This window comes from Stigmatopora nigra, chromosome 2 (assembly GCF_051989575.1).
Source record: "Stigmatopora nigra isolate UIUO_SnigA chromosome 2, RoL_Snig_1.1, whole genome shotgun sequence".
Lineage (NCBI taxonomy): Eukaryota > Metazoa > Chordata > Actinopteri > Syngnathiformes > Syngnathidae > Stigmatopora > Stigmatopora nigra.
In genome coordinates, this window is record NC_135509.1 from 11,114,110 (window position 1) to 11,133,645 (window position 19,536).

The 19,536-nt window shown below is 39.9% G+C and overlaps 1 protein-coding gene across 3 annotated transcripts; it reads left to right on the top strand.

The window, feature by feature from the left end:
* Positions 1-265: 265 nt before the first annotated feature.
* On the top strand, positions 266-19,128 carry bicd1a (bicaudal D homolog 1a). Of its 3 annotated transcripts, none has more exons than XM_077710698.1 (10): positions 266-756; positions 10,255-10,467; positions 11,494-11,646; positions 12,226-12,705; positions 13,587-13,979; positions 14,582-15,334; positions 15,403-15,554; positions 15,626-15,836; positions 16,563-16,648; positions 17,622-19,128. In XM_077710698.1, exons 1-10 carry the CDS (start codon positions 559-561, stop codon positions 17,743-17,745), a joined length of 2,763 nt encoding a protein of 920 aa, XP_077566824.1. In that variant the 5' UTR covers positions 266-558; the 3' UTR covers positions 17,746-19,128. The 3 variants fall into 3 exon arrangements, with proteins under 3 accessions (XP_077566824.1, XP_077566825.1, XP_077566826.1); XM_077710699.1 differs by having other exon boundaries at positions 16,573-16,648; positions 17,622-17,767; XM_077710700.1 differs by lacking the exon at positions 16,563-16,648.
* The last annotated feature ends 408 nt before the right edge of the window (positions 19,129-19,536 follow it).

A 19,536-nucleotide genomic window follows, 5' to 3' on the forward strand; every position in this document is an offset into this window, starting at 1 on the left:
TCAAGCTTCACTTGAATATCAATACCATAAATCCTAAGAGTAGATAAGGACTGATAAAATTGAACAAGGAGTGCAGTTAAACTTTTCACCTCGCTGCTTTTCTATTTATGATGCTTGTTGTTCTATCGTGAACCTTTGAATGAGGCGTTTGAGTGTGAATTCTTGACTTTTACAATCACCATTACTATAAACTAAATGGGTGGAGTTGATGGCAAATGTATTGACACATAAACGACAGTAGGTGGCGACATTTCACCCATGAAAGAGCTGAAATGACGCCTTATTTTGCTTAGTGGCATGCTTTGACAGCACACGAATACTTGTTTATTTTATAATGCGATTCTTTTTATATGGCTTTTGGTAGAAGCAAATATACGAATTGGAGCTTCTGTCCCGATTTTTCGGTCATGCTCTCCAGGGAAGGGGGCGTATTATTCCGCATCCCATCATCCTAACGCCCGCCTCTGCGCTGGAGAGGAGAGACCGGGAGGAGAACCGCAGACCAACAGGCTGGTTGGTGGGAGGGGGGGACCGGAGAGAGCCGGACAGAGAGGGGCGATGGCGGCCTCGGTCGAGCAGTACCGGGCCGAAGTGGAACGACTGGCGCAGGAGCTGAGCGAAGCTAATCGCGAGAAGATCCGGGCTGCCGAGTGCGGGCTGGTGGTCCTGGAGGAGAACCAGACGCTGAAGAACAAGTGTGCCGAACTGGAGTGTGAGCAGGAAGCTCTGAGGAAGGAGTTGGAACAATTGCAGGAGGTAAGTGCAAAGATAACGCTGATTCATTCATTCAAAACAGATGCTGGTGTGTGGATGCACCTGCACAATGTGACGTCGACTGTGTATTAAATGGGCAAACAAAGAGGAGCGTCCCTTAACTCACTAAAGTTGAAGGGGACGTTCAATTGTTCATTTGTGTCTCTGACAATATTGGGTTTCAATCAGAAAGATGGAATCGTGCATGTATTTTTATTTGATCTAGACTCTTTTCTCCCCCTAAAAAAATCTGGGTTTTCCAACATAGTTGATGACTGGTTGTGTTAAAACACATCAATGTTTCAAATATTTTAACAACTAACTGAAATCACAAGGGACAGTGATAAGGAGCCCACAATTGTAGTTGAGGGCAAATGTTTGTAAAGCTCTAGAAATGTTACAGTTAACATATATTCAATCAAAACTAATACAACTAAAGATTGATGTTGACACTAAACACCTGATTTGTTTTACTACTATTACTATGACTATCTCTACTTCTATTACTACTTCTACTACTACAATGACTACTAATACTAATAGTGAAAATCTACATCAATGGTAGCCAACTCCAGTCCTTGAGAACCTTTATCCAGTCTGTTTTCCATATCTCCCTCCTCTACCACATCTGAATCAAATGATCAACTCATCAGCAAGCTGTCCAGAAGCTTGTTACTGGTCCCAATTATTTGATTCAGGTGTGTTGCTGGAGGGAAATATGGAAAACAGACCAGATCCGGATTGGAGTTGGCCACCCCTTAATCTACATGATATAATTTTCTATTTGATTTCGATGTCCAATCTTTTGTGCAAATGAGCAATTCAATTATACTAAAATGCTTGTAAAAGTTAGTTATATCAGGTCAATTCCTTTTAAAGGAACTTAATTCAACTGGACTTTTGGGGTTGTTTTAGAGTCACTGACAATACGAGCCAATGAGTTAAAATCACTTTCACTTGTGAAGATGTTATTCACAAAAAGTTGCCTTTACGTTGTTCCAAAAAGTTAAAAATGAGCTCTGATGAAAAGCACAATGAAAATGCAGATGGCAGCTCCTTTACTAACTTAAAACTGCAATGAATTCATGAAATTAATCTCCCAAGGGCTCCAAAAATCGATGCATATACATCACCATAAAATACTTACTAAATTTCAGTTTGATCCATCACACATCAGAAAAGAGCAGCAATTTTAATTAATCTACCTAATCAACCCTGAGTTATTGTCCTCCATCATTAGAATGCAGCTTCTTTACCAACACTAACTCTTCCTTTGGTGCTTTCACAGCCACTCTGCAATCGCATAAAACCAAATCTGTTTAACTTTTAGCTACAATTTCAGAGAAAACTAAATGAGATCGATCCACTTGGTATTGCGCTCATCAAACAAAACCTCCATATAATCTTCATTTAACTCAATCTCATTGCATTAGCCAGAGGGATGATCTGTATCATGAGTGCTTCTACGACGTGATCAATATCCAACCAAGTTCCTCTGAAAAATCAGTTTAGTCCAAAGCGTCTTCCATGCTATACTCAGAGTTCTCGTAATAAGATAATAAGATTTTAAAAATCGCAAAAAAAAAAAACATCTCCAGGTATAGTTTTTAAATGTCATCTACGAATGCTGCCATGTGTTTCTCTTCTGTCAGTTCGTGTTTTGTCTTGGCACAGGGAACATTTTCTTGAGGTGAAATTACTTCCACCAAAAAACACCTCCTGGTCTCATCCCACCACCGCACGCTTTTATTCTCCAAAGTACAAACGTCTACTGCCTCTGCACTGCATTTTGCATGATGAAACAGCATGGAAACTGCTGATAGAATTTGATTTAGATTCTATAAAGAAAATTATTTCTTGTATCTTGTATGTTGTTTTTGTTTACCTTATCTTTTATTTAGATAAAATAAGACCTAATGTACATATGTTGACCTGCAAGTGATCAAGTTGTCTTTTAAGTCTCAAACCATAATTCATAATAAGTTGAATGGCTAAAAATAGACCCTTACCGTCCTCCCCCTGAGGCTGCAGAACAGCATAATAATTCTTCACCCTGTCATCAAAATAGCGAAAGCGTACTTGGCCGTCACCCAGCTGCAGAAAAGGCAAGGTGAGCGTCGGTCCATTTGCATGAGGAAGGACCACATTGTGCAGAATAGCCTTAGGAACTGTTAAAAGTAGTACAAAAGAGAAAAACACTAAGTGCATTTTGTGTTTGGGGAAAAACAGGGAACTCTTTCACTCTCCTTTTCTCGTCCCCACCAACTAACCTCATTTAGAGTACATGCCCCCCAGCCCAATCATTCTTTTCATCCTGATGCTTTGGATGTTTCTGGGATGCTGCCTAATCCTTGGCAGGCAGTGGTTCTAGCTTGTTAGTGCTTTCTCCGGGCAGATCAACCTCAGACAGGCCAGTAAAGTACAGGAGAGGAAGAAGAAGAAGAAAAAGGGGTCATTTATTATGGGAGGGGAGCAAGTCCTTCTGCGTTTTCTCATCGATGGTGCTGACTGACCAGTAAAACAATGATCTAGGGACACAATAATTCGGTGTCTTTCCTATATAATGCTGATTAATGAATGTTGCTTAAAGTCCGCTTTTCTCCAATGAATGTAGTTTCCTATTCAAACAACAATAAATGAATAAACCAATGTTGATACTTAGACGACAACATTTTGAGAGCGAGTAAATCCGTCGAGCAAACGTCCGTTCGACGAAACGTCCGGCGACGAAGTGTCCGTCGACCAAACGTCCGGTCACGATGTAAATAGTCAAAGCCAAATTGCAATCCGCACAGAGCAAAACAAAACAAATATTGGTTTATTGTTGTATCTCTAAGTGAAATCTGTCAAAGATTATGAGCGTCAAGGGTTGTCTGTGAAATTCTCATTCTGCCTGTAAGGTGTGCCATGTTTTTGATTCCTCCAACTGTGTTGCCCTTTACAATATTCCTGCGTATTGATATTTCGTGACTGAAGATCAGCTAGCTAGTACTTAACCAACCAGCCTGTTGCCTCCGGTGTCATGTGAAAGAAAAAATCAATAAATCAATCAGCATGTCACTCAGAAACAACCAGCAACAGCTTTCTGACCACTTGCTCAATTAAATGTGTTTATAAATGAATATGTCCAAATGTAGTCTAGTTTTGATTGCCACGAAGCCTTATTAGTGGTTTTCAAGGCATAAATCAGAAATGTACCGAGTCACCTTGAATGATCTGTGTGGTTTATTTTGGTAGTGGCTGGCCTGGCTACACTCTATGGTATGAAACAATAGATGAGGTCTTAATGGTAAATCTTTTGAAACAAAGCCTCGCTCGTAAATCTGGACCAAGGATGCATTACAGTAATGTCAGGCTCCTTCTTTGTCTCGGTGCTGATCTTCCATTAGCATGCAGTAAACAGAGAGGAATGTGGTGGATCAATACATCCTCAGATGAGTTTGTGTCTCTCGTCTTTCTGTTGGGTTCACCATCCCCCTCTCACAGCTTGGCCTTGTATTCCTCTTATGTACTGTATACGGTCTCTCTTTGGCTGAAGTGGCGATTTTGCCTCAGATAGCGTGTTGTGCTGTTTTACCAACAGAGCTGCTTTTTACTGGGTATAGGAAAGTACCGTATTTTCACGACTATAGGGCACCCCGCATTATAAGGCGCACCCTCAATGAATGACATTTTTCCATATATAAGGCGCACTGTATTATAAGGCGCACTGTCTATTTGGGAGAAAATTAAAGACTTTTAAGTGCGCCTTATAGTCGTGAAAATATGGTAATTGCTATTGACTTCCAGGTATGAAGCACTCACTACACAGTCACCTCTAGAGCCAGCCATTGTTGATGTTTTGGATTTTTTGGTATAAAATCTTTCAGTGGGGGAGGAGCTACATGATGGAAGATTTTGTAAACTAAGATGGCATCTGCATATTTAACAGTATTGTCTTAGTTCAGGCGTTTGTGTTTTTTTAGTATCCGACAGTGGTGGTTTTTCGTTTTTGGTTTTCTGTTTTTTCCATATGTAAGGCGCACTGGATTATAAGGCGCACTGTCTATTTTACAGAAAATGTAAGACTTTTAAGTGCGCCTTATAGTCATGAAAATACGGTAAATGAAAGGAATCAAATCTAAAGCTGTAGGAAATGTGGTGGTTTCTGTGTATTTCAATTTGAGTAATTTGCGTCGGTTTGTAGAATCATTTAAGTGAGAGTCCAGAGGGGAAGGTCATTGGTCAGCATCTCTTTGCTCATACAAAGGTGTCCCGCGTCAGTAAATGCAGTAGGACAAGAGGGGGAGGGTGTTTGGGTGCGGATGTTGTGATTGAGAACAGCATGGGGGAAACAGGAGAGTGTTGGTGTGTGACTCCAGTGGATTGCTTTGCTTTTTGTGTGCTTCTGTGCTTGTGCCGTTTGGACAAAGTGTAGTTTGTGTGTTTAGAATGTGAGTCCTGGTAGAAACAATATATTTGTTGGAATAATAGCCTCATTTGCTGTTGCAGTGTCTATCTTAGGCATGAAGAAAACTTGTGAGTCACTCCGTGGAAGCCTCATGAGTCATTTTAAGGATGCAGACAGGCTCCTCTTTCTTTTGTGTCAGCTCGGCTTTCTCTGCCGCAGAAAGACAAGACAATGTAATCTAATGAGTCCGTCTTTCGTCACCGTTCTCTGAAAGGTTTCTTGATATCACGTTTATTTTTATTTCATTAGAATTCTTGTGTCACCCATAAATGAGATTCGGCGAAATAAGTCACGCATTTAGCTGAGAGGAGGAGGAGGCTGTAGCTTGACTTTGACACAGTCGACATTATCGCTCCATTTCTTATTTGCCTGAGGCCAGTTTATGAGGGGAAAGTATGCACTCAGTGCCTTGTTGAAATGGAACTCACTCGTTTGTCTGGAATAAATAATGCAAACGTTTTAGCCATCGAATGTAGATGAAAATACTTTATATTCATTGAGAATATTTGCATCAAATAGAATTATAAACACAAAATAATTCCATCAAATAGATTATCTTTTTAATTGAAGATGTCAATTAAGTCTTGACAATCCTTATACTTCCTGAATGATGGTGCCTATAGCCCAATGTATTTTTAACTACGTGTGAGTGTGTGCCTTTGTAGAGAGGCCCAAAGGCCATTTATGCTGTGTGCTGTTGTGGTTCACTTGCTGCTGGTGTCCTGGCAGGCACATTACCAAGCAGAGGGAGGAAGTAAAGTATGACGCACTTATAGACTGCTGGTCTCATCAAACACTTGACATTTTAACTGTGTATGTTACTTGTTAATCGAGTGGCTCAATCAATTTGTTCAGTGCTAATGGACTTCAAATACATTTTATTAACTCCACGTTGTTATGCTGAGTCTCCATTGAAGTCATTTTACTGAATTTTATAGATTGACCTACACTAAACCATCCCCCGCAGTGCTTTTCTTTCTAAAATAAACAAAAGCAAAAACAGCCAAATACAGTTATAATGCCATTTCACTTAAAGCGTTTGAAAGAGGATAAGCGTTACTGAAAATGAAACATTTTGATGAAATTTGGGATAGTGGCACTGCAAGGCTGTATGAACCAAATCTCATTCATGGGGAGAACTGAGATGCTTTGTGGATCTTTTGTCTTACAGCCAGCTGATTTTGAGCCAATCCCTTCCGTTTTTGTCATCTGATTGCAAAAATGTAATTTGGGTTAATAAACCGACATTCTCTGATCAGAAGCAGACTCCAGCCAAATGAAATCATTTTAACAAGACATAGGGGGGGAAAGCGGCTTGTCCTTGGCAGTCCTTCAGTGGTACATCAGCCATTCACTTTGTTTTTTAGTGTGAATGGAGCAGATGTAGATCGTGTCAGTGGCACTCATCATCCAATTAAGCCGTATTGGTCTCTTTTATGGATTATTGTGTTTTTTTAACATCATTGGTTTGCTAGCTGTTGTGTATTTCAATGAAAGCAGAAAATGACCCAACACCATAAACATTCATGCTATAAAAGCTTGTGCTCATATAGTTTTTATGAGATTCCATCTCCTGGAGATCTATGTTTCGTGGCATGAGTATTCGTGTGCATCCTCTGTGGCTGCATCTCTATAGCTACTGGGCTCTAATTATCCAGCTTCACTCCACTTGTGAAAATGTGCCTTGTGCTTAAAGATGACACATCTCTTGACTTGCCAATGTTCCTCATGGCAGAAATGCACATGGGAACTCGCTGTCCTTAAAAAGGACGGGCATTGTATGAAGGGCATTTTACACAAGAATCTATAACATTATGATATTTTACCATGACAAAATGCCATAGCTGGCTTCAATACAATTTTAGATGCAGACAAATTTGTTGCTGATCTGCATGTCTCTCTCCGTGGTCCTGAAATCACTTACGTCGTCAGGCGAGCCGACCATCTGGACTCCGCGCCCCTGTACGTGTGTTTGTATATACCAAGCATAACTTGAGTTGACTAATACTGTATGTGGACTTGTCATGGGGATTATAGCTTGGAAAGCTGCCTTTTGGATGAATTTTCAATTACTTTTTGCCTCAAGTGTTACTGAAAAGATTATTGTTTTTGAATGACACATTTCAATTTCACATCTGTTGCAGACATTGGGTGGCACAGCAGCAAGTCAATCCAATTGAAATGGGAGGGGTGGCATGGAATTGTTTTTCAGTGTCATTAACGGCAATAGAAGTCAAATCCATTTGAAAGGCCAGGGTGGGATTTTTTTATATTTTTATATTAATTATTTATGTTTTTACTGGGAAAACACCCTTTGCATAGTAGCACCACCAATTATACGCAGCTGTGTATGATGACATTACAAACTTTTGATTTGATTGATTTGATTTGAATCCTCCCGGGCAAAATGGAGTCAACGTTTAAGGTCAATGACAACCAATGAGTTCATACATTCTAATTAAAAGGAAGAATGAATTAAGGGAAACATTTTATTTTCCTCTCTAACTGTTGTTCACTCAAAATTGACTATTGGTAGTCCTGCAAGTAGTTAAATATGAAAGACCATGGGGTTTAACTGGGGTTGAGTGTAAAAATAGATACACACTCACAATCATGACAGCGAGAGGCCCCTCCCCTGACTCCTAATTAGCAGCGATCACAGATGGGCGTGGATTTCGGGGTTCATACACCCTCCTTTCCTCCCCCTATGTTGCTCTGGCAGTGAGCTTGCTTCTCCTACTATGGCCTCTAGCTGAATACATGCAGGTGCAACACTATCATTCATCCAGTGATGCCTGAGGTCGAATGTATTATGGGCTTTCTTTCTCCAAATGAACTGCCAATCACCAATATAGTAAGAATAATTGCCCTAAGGAGGTGCTCTAGCCACACCATCTAATCAATGAGGAGCTTGGTACAATCTGCCAAGTAGGGCTCAAGCCCAGGATTGAGAAGAATTATCATTATGGTGACTCAACAGGCATGTGTTGTCAGTGCGTTTTCATAATTAGCCGTAAAATGCATAGCTGTCGCTGTGATGTTTTTAACGAAGGGGCGGCTGCCATGAAATGGCAACAAGCCGCCCGCCCGGATATGGCATCGTGCCACAAAGATGAGTCACGAAGTCACGTGGAGTGTCACTTTCTGTGACTCCCTTCTATGTCGAGTGGCAGCCTAATGGAGTGCACTTTAGGAAATAAATCTGCATGCAGGAAGCAGGGTTCTTGTATGAAATAATAATCATTAGTGGTGTGCTCAATTTTATATGAATAGGATTTTTTTCTTACACGAGAGTTAAAAATGAATTAAGTTTTTGTTATTGATACAATTTGTCTTAACTGTATGGCATAACTTTAAGCAAAATAAAGAGTATACTTATTTTTTGTATGAAAATCACTTGTAATTGGAGAACATAACATTTTTTCCTGCAACTACTAGTTACTTTTGTTTTACCTTTGTTTCCAACTATATATATTTCTAAATAGAAAAAAAGTGGAACAAAAAAAACAACTATATGTCTTCGTTGTTGTTGTTTTTTCAATATAATTCCAAATTTCCTTTACACACAATTGACTTCTCTATTCCTGTACTCATGCAACACAAAATATACAAAATAGATATTATATTTCTTTTCTTGTTTCCACCCATGAGAAAATGTATTAAAAGTGGTTCTTCCGCCTGACTTTGGTGCAGGGAGTCCGGGTTCAATTCCCACTCAGTGGCGATGTCATTATGAGCGTGAGTGGTTGTAAGTTTCATTGTGACTTGCAATTGGCAGGTAACCAATTAGGGTGTCCCCCGCCTGCTGCCCGTGGCTGGCTGGGATAGGCTCCAGCATCCCCCGTGACCCTTGATCGTGGGGGTGATAAGCGGTATGGAAGATGAATGAATGAATGACTCAGACCCGTGTGTTTATGTGCATGTCTCAGTGAATTTGTGTGTGTTTCAATGTAGTTAATGTGCAGTGTTACAGCTTGATTGTTGATTTTGCACTGCAGTCTCCCTTTTGTGCTGGAAATCCAGTAAGTGGGCCCCTGCGAGGGCAGCTTTTCCCTATCTTCCTGAGTTCAGTGCCGGGTGACCACACTGCTGGTCGGACATTGACAGCCACTCTTGTGAAGCCGGAATTTGAGCTCATCCAGTCAGGCAGATATTTGCAGTAATTAACGTTTTTGTTCCCTTAATTATTCATCAAAATCCCAGCGTGGTTCCACAAAGAAGGTTAAAAGGCGGACTACAGAATATACATGAGATGAAAGAAAAAAATAAGAATGAGAAGCAAAAATATAGGGTAAATGAAATCTACTATTAGCATTTCATCTACTCCAGGGGTGTCAGACTCGGGTTGGTTCGTGCGCCGCTTTAACGCCAACTTGATTTTAATGTGGGCCTTACCATTTTAGATATAATATTTAGATTTTTTTTAAATAAATTTATTAAATGAACTGGATTAATAGCCCTGAATATTCTGTTTTTTATAGATCTAAATGAATGTTTATTTTAGCTTTTTTTAAATATATTTTTTGATTTTGCAAAATGATTTTTGAACTAAAACCATAAAAAAATTGATTAAAAAATACAGTTATTGATTTAAAAGGGCGAAGATTAGGAAATTTAATATACATCTAAACTTTTCATTTTAATTTGATCCTAAAACAGAAAGTCGGCACTCATGATTTACTTTCCCCGGGCCACACGAAATGATGCGGCGGGCCACATTTGGCCCCCGGGCTGCCACTTTGACACATGTGCTCTAGTCAATAGCGCAAAGGGGGGTATTTGCCAGCGGCTGGTTGACAGCTCCATTGTGTTCCTGCCTCCTCACTTTGATTTTTCCAATCAAGTCTCAGCCCCGGCACCATGTCAGGCAGCTCCCACTGCTGCACAAACGTGTCAGCAAAATGGGAACAATGTTTGAATTGATCAAATGAATCATCATCCCTTGTAGATGGAATTCATGTTGAGGGACAACAACTGAAAGTTTGACTTCATAAATATTGGCAAAGTTGTCTTGGATGCTAAAAATGTCTTCCCTTGTTTGATTTCCTCAGGCATTTGGCCAAGCATACAGCAACCAGCGCAAGGTGGCCGAGGACGGCGAGAGTAACGAGGAGACCCTGCTGCAGGAATCGGCTTCCAAGGAAGCGTATTACGTGTCTCGTCTTTTAGAGCTGCAGACAGAGCTGACTTTGAGTTCTTCTGTCACTTCCAACACGCGTTCAGAGAATGAGAGCCTGAATGAAGTTGTGTTGGAAATGCGAGAGGTGAGTTTAAAGGAGGGTTACGCAGAGCTTCTCTTACAAATGTGCATTTGGTATACACATTTTTCTTGAATTGCAGAGTATTTCAAAAATGACAATATTCCATATTCAAATAGGTGCATCTTTTGGATACTTTTGAAAAGCTTTATATAGACGTAAAACCCATCAGCCTTGTAATAATCCATATAAAAACCATACTGACCTATAAATTGCAGGATTTAAAGCTGAATGCTGATGAAAGCTGAAAATAATGTTAATTAAAACTTTAAGTGATTGTGACTCAACAGAAAATTTCAAGTGATGTTTAAAAAGAGGTCAGCCTCATGAGACATGATGGTTTGCGACTGTGATTGCTATCAAACTAAATTATACACTTTTTTTCTCATTTTTATTCACATTTATGGCTTGTCATGTTTCATTTTACATTTTCATCTGAATGGATGAGGCATATTTTGCATATTCATCCTTGTTTGGCCTTTGCTAATCACTTTTTGTTAGCCTCTTATTTGTGTTTATAGTCATCGGAGTTCGAGTCAGGGTCAGACACGGGGGGCCCACGACCCTATTGAGGGGGCCAAATCCAGGGATCAAGCCATAGGATGAGATAGCAAATGCCCTGAGCTCGGCACATGTGCGGCTCTGTGAGTCCTTGCGGCACATCTATTAGCACACACGCCCAACCTGATTGAACAAAAAATAATCATTGGAATGGACATTTAATCACTATTCGACCTTCAGAGCTGCTATCAGCAAATGTGAGGCTCAAATCATTAATGATTTTCATGTACGATCATATTATCATTTATTAAAAGATTAAAATCATTGTCACTCTCAGCCCAAACACATAATGGAATTCTCCAATCGCAATTACAGGTAATGGCATAATCACCAATGTGGATAATGTTATTAGTAATTTATGAAGTTGGTATTTTAGCTGTCTAATCTATGTCAATTGTGGGGAGATGTTGACCTTTGACAATTGACAATTTAGGGATTTCAAATGTCCATTTGTGTCTTTCAATGTCCTAGAATAATGAAATGCTGGAACTCCAGAGGGGTCGGATGAGGGAGGAGATCAAGGAGTATAAATTCCGAGAGACACGACTGCTTCAGGATTACACGGAGCTGGAGGAGGAGAACATCACCTTGCAGAAATTGGTCTCTACGCTCAAGCAGAACCAGGTTGGTGCTGAGGACATGGGAAAGTCACATCAAGGTTTTGGCACAGACTAGTTCAGTGTATCTTCAGCCTACTCACACCTGATTCTATAGATCTTAGTTAGGGGAAGGAAATGGCCAAGTTATATGAACATATGTGAATATTCAATGCTTTTTAATAGCCATGAAAATAGAGATTTTCTAATAAATCTAGCAAAAAGTAGTTTGGTATCAAATTTGAATTACAATCATTCTGTTTTTTGTTTTTAAAATACTTGAGGTATGTATAATACTTTTGGTACATGTTTTATTCTCAGAGCTACATTCTTCAACTTTTACATTGGACAAATTTGAATATTTTTCTATTTAAAAGGAGAATAGCAGAATCTCTTGGAATCTTTGTGTTTTAAAAGTCGTTCGTGATGTAATGCAGCAGGAAAATATTTGATATTTTGCAAAATATATGGCGATATGTGGCAGGATAAACTTTAAATACTCCTTGTCGATCAATATCTACGTATACTATCATGACAGAATATTCGCTATAGTCTAAAAACACCTGTTTTTTTATCCCCTTGATCCTAAATTCCTTCATGTTATCAGGTCGAGTATGAAGGTCTCAAGCACGAGATTAAGGTCCTGGAGGAAGAGACGGTCCTCCTCAACAGCCAACTTGAAGACGCTTTACGTTTGAAAGAAATTTCCGCGGCACAACTGGAGGAAGCCTTGGATGCCCTAAAAAGCGAACGTGAGCAAAAGAACAATCTACGCAAAGAGTTGGCCCATCACCTCAGCCTGAGTGACAGCGTCTTCGGGGCCGGCGCCCACATTGCCCTCACCGTCACTGGAGTGGAAGGCCTCAAGTTCCCAGAGGAGCTCAACGCCAGCACCACCAATGGCGGCGGCGGCGGTGCCACCGTCAACGGCAACAATGACGATGCTTGTCGGCACAACGCCCACTATCAAAAACTGAATGGGGACTACCGTGCCGGGAGAAAGGGTGAGGGTCTGCATCCGGTACCGGATCTCTTCAGTGAACTCAATTTGTCGGAGATGCAAAAGTTGAAGCAGCAACTTGTCCAGGTTAGTTCAAGTTTTTTTAAAAATTATTTGTCAAATATCACAAACGTTGGGACACAATGCATGGAAAGCAGTTTAAATTCCTTATTGGTTATTTCTAAAGTTACTAATCCGAAAATGGAAGGTGTATTGACTGACACTAGTAATACATGAAATCATAAGTATACTTTACAAAGTCACTATTTCTATAAATTGGCTCAGTGAACATTTTTTCTTTTATATCTTAACTTACAACAAAAAAACTGATCATTTCCATTTAAGCATTTTTTATTAGCCTAGTGTGCTACTCACAATGAAGTTTTTGTGTCAGGAAATATTAGGAAAAATATACGCATTAACAAAATAAATTAAACATTTTTGTGAGCTATGTTGAGGGTGAAATAATTATTCAATTTAAATCTCTTGCCTATCAAATGTGTAAATAAGAGTTGGAAAACCATTCATTCTTACAAACTAAATAGAAATGTATAGAATTTTACTGTACTAGAGTGGCTGAAAATACTGTATTTTTTGCCTATTAGTCATAACCAAGTATAAATTGCAACAGCCAAAAATGTATCAAGAAAACGGAATATTGTACGTAAGAGTATGAGTCGCTTATTTTGTTTTGGATTTTATTAGAATATAAACAAATATAATGAAATGGAGAACAGGTTGAATAGGTACACTATTAATGTAACATATTAACTGCTATTCACATAACTATAACCTCAACAACACATCATAAGAACATTCCTACAATCTCACCTTGTCTCTCGGCTCTACGTGAAACTTAACTATACATAAACCCATTAATTTGACTTATAGTCCGCAGAATACGATAACTCCCAGCTCAAATTGATCATGCAACATTTTCTTTTTCCACTGTTAATTCCACAAACCAGGTGGAGTGTGAGAAAGCATCCTTGCTCGTGAACCTGCAGGAGTCCGACACCCAGCTACAGCATGCACTAGTTGCCCTCACAGAGCAGAGTGAGCGCGTCCATCGCCTAACAGAGCACGTCAACGCCATAAAGCATCTCAATGGTGGCAAAGAACTGGATGACCCTCAGGAAAATAGCAAATCTGCTGTCGGCGCCCTGTCGCCACAAGCAAATGGTCACCACGATGTTGACATACATGGATTTGAGGCCCTGGAGTGTAAATATAAGGTGGCAGTGACAGAAGTGATTGAACTGAAAACAGATCTGAAGGCCTTAAAGGAGAAGTATGGCCATGCTGCGGGGGAGCAGACAGAAGGTTGCGGTGATGACAGAATACATGCGTTGGGTGAACAGGTTTGTTGTCGCTATGTCACTAGGAAGAAATATGATTGGGGGAGGTGCTTCAGATTATTAATAGGCAATAATGTGGTTCCCTACTGGACTTTTGACCAGCACTGTACCAATGTCAGGTTTAATTACTCCACCCCATTTCATGTAGGATGTTTAATCCAAATTGACATGTTTTGCTGCCATTATCTGTGATAGACATCCAAATCCATTTGAACAATGAATGCACAGTATTTGACAGTTAAAAAGGGCTGAAATTGACCTTTTGACATCCAATCCAATGCAATTTTCCCTCAAGATGTTTATCCAATGCCCATATATTTAGAACAATAAAAATGTAAAATATAATTTAACCAGTAAATGATAAATCACATTGTTTGTATCAAAGTCAGGAAATGCTTTTTTTTAGGATATTACACAATCATCTCCTGGATCTGATCTGATCTTATGACCAAATCTGATACTATCCGATTCTCCGAAAATAGTCATATCTTGCGTCAATACTGATACTGAGTATTAATTTATAACCTCTTGCCATTAATGCCACTGAATCCTGATTACGGGAAAATAACAAGAATCTTTCCACTGTTGTCAATATCCCTTTTTAGGTTAACCATTTGGAGAGCGCTTTACGGGAAGGCCACGAAAGGGTAGCGAGCCTCGAAGCGGATTTACGAGCGTCGACGAGCGCCACTGCGGAGAGCCAAGCCCTGCTGAACACGGCACAAGACGACCTTGTGACCTTCAGCGAAGAGCTGGCGCAGCTGTACCACCACGTGTGTCTGTGCAATAACGAGACGCCCAACCGCGTCATGCTGGACTACTACCGCCAGAGCCGAGTCACTCGCGGCGGCAGCCTCAAAGGCCCCGAAGACCCCCGAGCTTTACTCTCCCCTCGCCTGGCCCGACGCCTGGCCGCCGTTTCGGCACGCTTTTCCTCCGAGACACAACGCAGTCCCGCGGACTCGCCGTCCAAAGACGGTCACCGCGGCGACACGACCTCACACGCGACAGACTGTCCGGCTCACCAAGGTAGCCCCACCCGCAACGCCATTGGCTCCCCCGTCATCAACACCTGCCCATCACCAGCGCCCTCCGAGGGAAGTGGAGACTTACGCAAGGAGCCTATGAACATTTACAATTTAAACGCCATCATCAGAGACCAGATTAAGCACCTGCAGAGGGCGGTTGACCGTTCCCTGCAGCTGTCCAGGCAGAGGGCCGCCGCCAGAGAGCTGGCACCCATCCTGGATAAAGACAAGGAATTATGTCTGGAGGAAATCCTCAAACTCAAATCTCTTCTTAGCACCAAGCGAGAGCAGATAGCCACACTCAGACTAGTGTTGAAGGCCAATAAGCAGGTAGAAAACCTTTTGGGAGAATATTTGGTAGAAATTGTTCATTGACAAGGTGCTTATCTGCATTTCAGACAGCTGAGGTGGCGCTGGCCAATCTCAAGAGTAAGTATGAAAATGAAAAGACAATGGTGACAGAAACAATGATGAAGCTTAGGAATGAGTTGAAAGCTCTCAAAGAAGATGCCGCCACCTTCTCCTCTCTCAGAGCAATGTTTGCCACCAGGTGAGCGCACCGCCAGGAAATCTCTGGTTACAGGAAACATTTCAGCTTGTCTTTTTTTTGGATCATTTCAGATGCGATGAATATGTTATCCAACTGGATGAAATGCAGAGGCAACTTGCAGCGGCAGAGGATGAAAAGAAGACATTAAACTCGCTCCTACGTATGGCAATTCAGCAGAAACTGGCCTTGACTCAACGGCTGGAGGATCTGGAGTTTGACCATGAGCAGGTCCACCGTGGTCGTGGAGCTAAAGTGCCCAAGATTAAAAGCAGTCAGCCAAAAGTAAGTAACAAACAACTTAATTTGTTTTATATGGAGTAATAGTACTTTAAAAACATCTCCAGTCCAAAACTGCAAATCATGATCAAGTAGAAAAAAAGTCTGTAAAGTGAAAAAAATGTCTGTACATATTTCAATATTTCTGCAGTATGCAGTGACATCCTATGACTAAACATGCAAACTGCAGTTAGTTATTGTAATTGCTTAACCATATTTTAATTCATTCTGTTTAATCTTTTCATGTTTATATTTTCAAATGTCTCCCACAAGTGCCTCAATTTTTCTCTTCTTTTTTTGCTGTTCTATTCTTATACTTTCTGTTCATAGAAAAGAAACAAGTAGATGTGCACAGTATAGAATATTAAAGACTAGATGGCAGTGTGTTTCCCTACTTAAATTTATACATTGCTGTCCTATCTTAATTTCATAAGTGTGCAGTGGATAATTAAACGTTATCAGCATTTGTTTTAATCTTACAACAAAAGTTCAAGTTGACCGCGCCGTTTTGGAGATAGAATAGAGACATAAAGTTGAAAGTGTCATTGCATGATATATAATAAGGCTGGACCTTGAAGCTGTTTTTGTGTTACATAACTAAAATCAATATTGCATGTCTAAATGTCTTCTACCATGCCTTCAATTCAAATCCCAACTTCCATGTCCATACATGTGTCAGTCTGTCTCTAAACCCTGAGTGTCATCAGTTTGTGTATTTGTCTAATTTATCAGTTTCTCGTAGATCGTCAGCAGCCTGCTGCCTCAATATCGTCACTCTCCGCACAGCTAAGGCGAGGGACAATTTCTCTAGCCTACAGGTAATGTGCTGTGGTTCTCTGTCTATTTGGTGGGGGTCATCAACATTTTTTTAAATGACACAATGATGGATAAAAATGTATCGGAAGGATGACCCGTATTATCATCATAAGACTTAGTTAGAGGGTTTTCTAGAGCCAGCTGGGAGCAAAAAGCACACAACACCCTAGACTGGTCGTTGAGAGACAGACAACCATTCAAAATCACAATCATACCGCTACCCTGGCCCATGCCAAATGTTACCAAGGCAGTCTGGTGAAAGTGTTTAGCACTTCCGCCTCACAGTTTTGAGATCGAGTGGTCGATTACAAGTCTGGACCTTCTTGTAGGGAGTTTGCATGTTTTCCCTAGCCTTCCAGTTTCCTCCTAAATTCCAAAAACAAGCAGGGAAGGCTGGTTGAGCATTCTAAATTGCACCTAAGTACGAGTGTTAACGTAAATGGTTGTTTGTCTTCTTGTGCCCTGTGATTGGCTGGCAACCAATTACAGGATGTCTCCCCCCACCCCCGCGTGTTACCCAATGTTGTCTGGGAAAGGCTCCAGCACCTCCCATGACCACTGTGTTGATAAGCAGTACGGCAAATGAATGATTAAATGAACATTTCATCATTATTTATCAACCCTGCCATTGAAGACATTATATGTCCCTTTGACATGAAAATATGGACAGGGTTTGCCGAACTATATGTACAATATCCATCTTTATGTTAATGTGTCATGGCAGCTGCTGACAGATCTTCTGGCATGGTGGTCAACCTTTTCTTTACAGTCCTGTTTTTCTAGTATTTTTTTTTTCTTTTTGAGGATGAAGTGATAAACATTTATTATTCTTTCTTGCTTTTGTCAGTACTGCATTTTGCACCTCAAATCATTGTTCACATGATCACTAACAGTCAAGTCAACTTTCAGTTGAATTAGTTTAAATTGATAGTGGTAAATGTATGTATTTTCACTCTTACTTCTGTACCTTTTCAGTCCTAAATTTCGAGCTGACCTCCAGGAAAACAAAGCAGTTTTTTCCTGTAGCAGGAGCCTTCCTTTCTCCCCTCGTGACCTACGTAACTGCCCGGCCCACCAATCTCGGCCCCCCGGGACATGACAACCTTGTTGACTGACTTTTGAGTGTTGCTCCTTGTGGCCCGAGAACAATGTGTCAGATCACTGGACTCTTTATTGCAAAAGCAGAGGATGACAAAGTGACAAATCATATGAGTTGTTCCCCCTTATTTGTATTCATGACAATTAACTGTTAATAGTGTTTGTCTGATATTTTTTATGACTGGAATGGTGGGATTTTTTTCCCCCCCTGGTAACTGATTTCGCATCTGTTAGTAAAAGTTTGAAATCCAAAACATTCAGCACTATGAGGTGGATTTTACCCTTTTTCCAAAATTGCATGAAGAATAAAATTTCAACAAATAGTACATTTAGTTTGCCACTAAAGAAGTGAATTGGAGAATTTCTGTCATGGCTGATGATGCCTCACTAGATGCTTGTTTATTTTTTTTCATATGAATGTTTTCTGGCCAAGCACGAGACTTTTATAGCAACATAAACTTGCCTTTTTTTATTATTTAAGTTATTTATTATTGGTAGTTTGTGATGAGAGCTGTTGGCTTGAGTTTTTGCCTTTTTAAGTTGCACAGGTTCAAGTGACCAGGTAGGGACCAGACCTCTTTTTTTATATATCCATATATTTTAAGAGTTATTTAACAAGGTGTGCCTCTTTATTCCTTATTATTGAAAGGTTTTACTTTGGTCTTTTCTAAGAGGTGTTCTATTGTTTCTTATTAAAACTACAAATGCAAACTTTCTATGAGAAATACATCTGGAATAATCTGTGTATGGTCCAAGTTGTACATTTAGGACTTCTTTGGAATAAATGGGAATTCTCTAAAATACAGGGGAAACATTTAAAGTCATCCATACAATGTTACCTATGACATGTATCATTATTTGTCCTCCTAATTACTGTTAACGGGCTTCCTCCATCTTGTATGCCGTAAAAAGCACAATTTAGACTGCATTACATCAATTTACAGTCATGCCCACCATAAAGTGTCAATCCACTTTGATTTATTATTGATTATGAATGCATACAGTCCTTATATCTAAATGGTTTAAAAAGGCTGTATATTAAGCAAATGACCTTCCACACTGACAACACTAAACTCAGCAGACCTGACTGGAAAGAAGGCACTAAAATGGCTTTTAAAGTTGTTTGTCTTTTCATCGTTTTTGTACCTAATTCCATGTCTAGCATTGATCTGTGTTCTCCACCCAGCTTTGCCTTTTAGATATGAATGATATTATGTTTGAAAATACATCTTTGAATGGGTTAATTCTTGATGTTTGTGTGCATTTGCCATTTCAGTTGTCATGCTGGCTCACTGCTAATCAACTTATCTTTGGTCTGTTTGCACAACGTAGGAAAGCCAATAAAATGGGAAACTTTTTAAAATAAAAATACCTGGAACCTGAAGTTTTGTTTCCTCTCTTTAAAAATACAATTCCCACAATGTAAATATATTGGTTTTAAGATTTTACTTTAACCTTTTTTTTATAATGAGGCAATTCAGTTATTATATTATATATTGCACTTATTTCCTAGTATACCTTTGTTAATTATTTTGGGGATTCTCACTTGTTTTTGATGCATTGTAAACTGCATTATCTTCACTTAACATTTTTGTCCTGTAGGTGGCGGTCTTGTTACTCGTTTCACAAAGCAGGAATGTAATCACTACTGGTGATTTTCAGCCTCTTTCGATTATATTGTTATGGTTATTTATGTATTACATAATACCCTAATTCTACAATTTTCTACTTTGGGGTGTCACTTTTTGCCTTCATAACTGTAGAAAATGTGCCGTTTCAGTGAGTAACTCCC